We start from the raw sequence: 1,749 nt of genomic DNA on the forward strand, positions 1-1,749 counted from the left end.
GAAGCGGCAGCCTTGGCGGAGTCCAACATGCACCGGAAACAGGTCTGACTTACTGTCGGCAATGCGGACCAAGCGAACCTTCCAACACCCTAGTGAGGGTATAGAGCTGGTCCAGTGTTCCACGGCTGAGGCAAAAACTGCACTGTTCCTCCTGAATTCGAGGTTCGACTATTGGCCAGATTCTCCTCTCCAGTACCCTGGCATAGACTTTCCCAGGGAGGCTGAAAAGTGTGATCCCCCTATAGTTGGAACACACTCTCCGGTCCCCCTTTTTAAGAAGGGGGACCACCACTCTGGTCTGCCAGTGCAGAGGCACCATCCCCGAACTCCACACAATGCTGCAGAGGCATGTCATCCAAGACAGCCCCACAACATCCATAGACTTGAGAAACTCAGGGTGGACTTTATCCACCCCCAGGGCCTTGCCACCGAGGAGTTCCTTAACTACCTCGGCAACTTCAGCCAGGGTAACGGACAAGTCCCCTTCCGAGTCCCCAGCCCTGGTTTCCTTTACGGAAGGCGTGTCGGAGGGATTGAGGAGATCTTCAAAGTGCTCCTTCCACCGGCCAACGACATCCTCAGTTGAGGTCAGCAGCACACCACCTCCATTGTAAACAGTGTTAGCAGAACACTGCTTCCCCTCCTGAGCCTCCGGACAGTTCTCCAGAATCTCTTTGAAGCCAACCGAAAGTCTTCTCCATGGCCTCACCAAACTCCTCCCAGGCCCGAGTTTTTGCCATAGTGACTGCCAGGACTGCGTCCCGCTTGGCCTGTCAGTACCTGCCAGCTGCTTCAGGAGTCCCATGAGCCAACCAGGGCCGATAGAGCTCCTTCTTCAGCTTGACGGCATCCCTTACTTGCAGTGTCCACCACTGTGTTCGGGAATTGCCGCTGCAACAGGCACCGAAGACCTTACGGCCACAGCTCCCAGCAGCTGCACTGACAGCGGAGGTGTGGAACATAGTCCATTTGGACTCAATGTCCCCAGTCTACCTCGGCACCTCTTTGAAGCTCTGTCAGAGGTAGGAGTTGAAGACCTCTCTGACTGGGGCTTCCACCAGACGTTCCCAGCAGACCCTCACTATACGCTTGGGCCTGCCAGGTCTGTCCAGCTTTTCACCTCGCCTTCAAATCCAACTCACCACCAAGTGGTGATCAATTGACAGCTCAGTTGTCATTTTACGTGTTACAATGACAATAAAATGAAGCTTCTTCTTCTTCTAATATTTGCATAACATGGGAGCATTCATTTTCATTTTCTTTTGCAGACTGTCTTGAAATTCTGTTAAAATGTTGGCTAAATTTGGATGAAAAAGTGTTTTATGATTGACAGTTTGCTTCTTCTCCAGTCTTTGATTCTGTACATGTGAACGTCAGATTATGCCTTGAAACGTTTTGTAAACCCACACATTTATTTGGAACCCTTTGTGGGAGCAACACCCCAGTACTTAAAAGAAATGAGTTGTCTGTCATTCAGTTTTACAATAACATGTATTCCTAATTGCAACAAAAAGAATGTAGTTAAAGAAACCGTGTCCATTGTCCATCCAGGTAAGTTGTGTTCTTACATCAGTTATCATCCCACCTATTTTCCTGCTGTTACCAGGGAGCAGTGGGGGGTCTGGTGGCGGGTCTGTTTATGGTTTTGTGGGTCGGTATCGGGAGAGTCGTCACTCGTGGCTCCGGCGCCAGGCCACAGCCACCCAATTGTAGAGTCATCCTGCCATCAGACAACATGACTAATGCCAT

The 1,749-nt window shown here is 50.5% G+C and overlaps 1 protein-coding gene across 1 annotated transcript in view; it reads left to right on the top strand.

Annotated features, from left to right (window-relative positions):
- The window catches only part of LOC109964547 (sodium-dependent multivitamin transporter-like), a 7,613-nt gene that overhangs the window by 3,110 nt on the left and 2,754 nt on the right, over nucleotides 1–1,749 (top strand). Inside the window, exon 6 of the mRNA XM_020607919.1 lies at nucleotides 1,607–1,744. Coding sequence (XP_020463575.1) covers nucleotides 1,607–1,744 — 138 coding nt within the window. The remainder of the gene's footprint in view (nucleotides 1–1,606; nucleotides 1,745–1,749) is intronic.

The sequence above is a fragment of the Monopterus albus genome, unplaced genomic scaffold (assembly GCF_001952655.1).
Source record: "Monopterus albus unplaced genomic scaffold, M_albus_1.0 scaffold90.1, whole genome shotgun sequence".
NCBI lineage: Eukaryota > Metazoa > Chordata > Actinopteri > Synbranchiformes > Synbranchidae > Monopterus > Monopterus albus.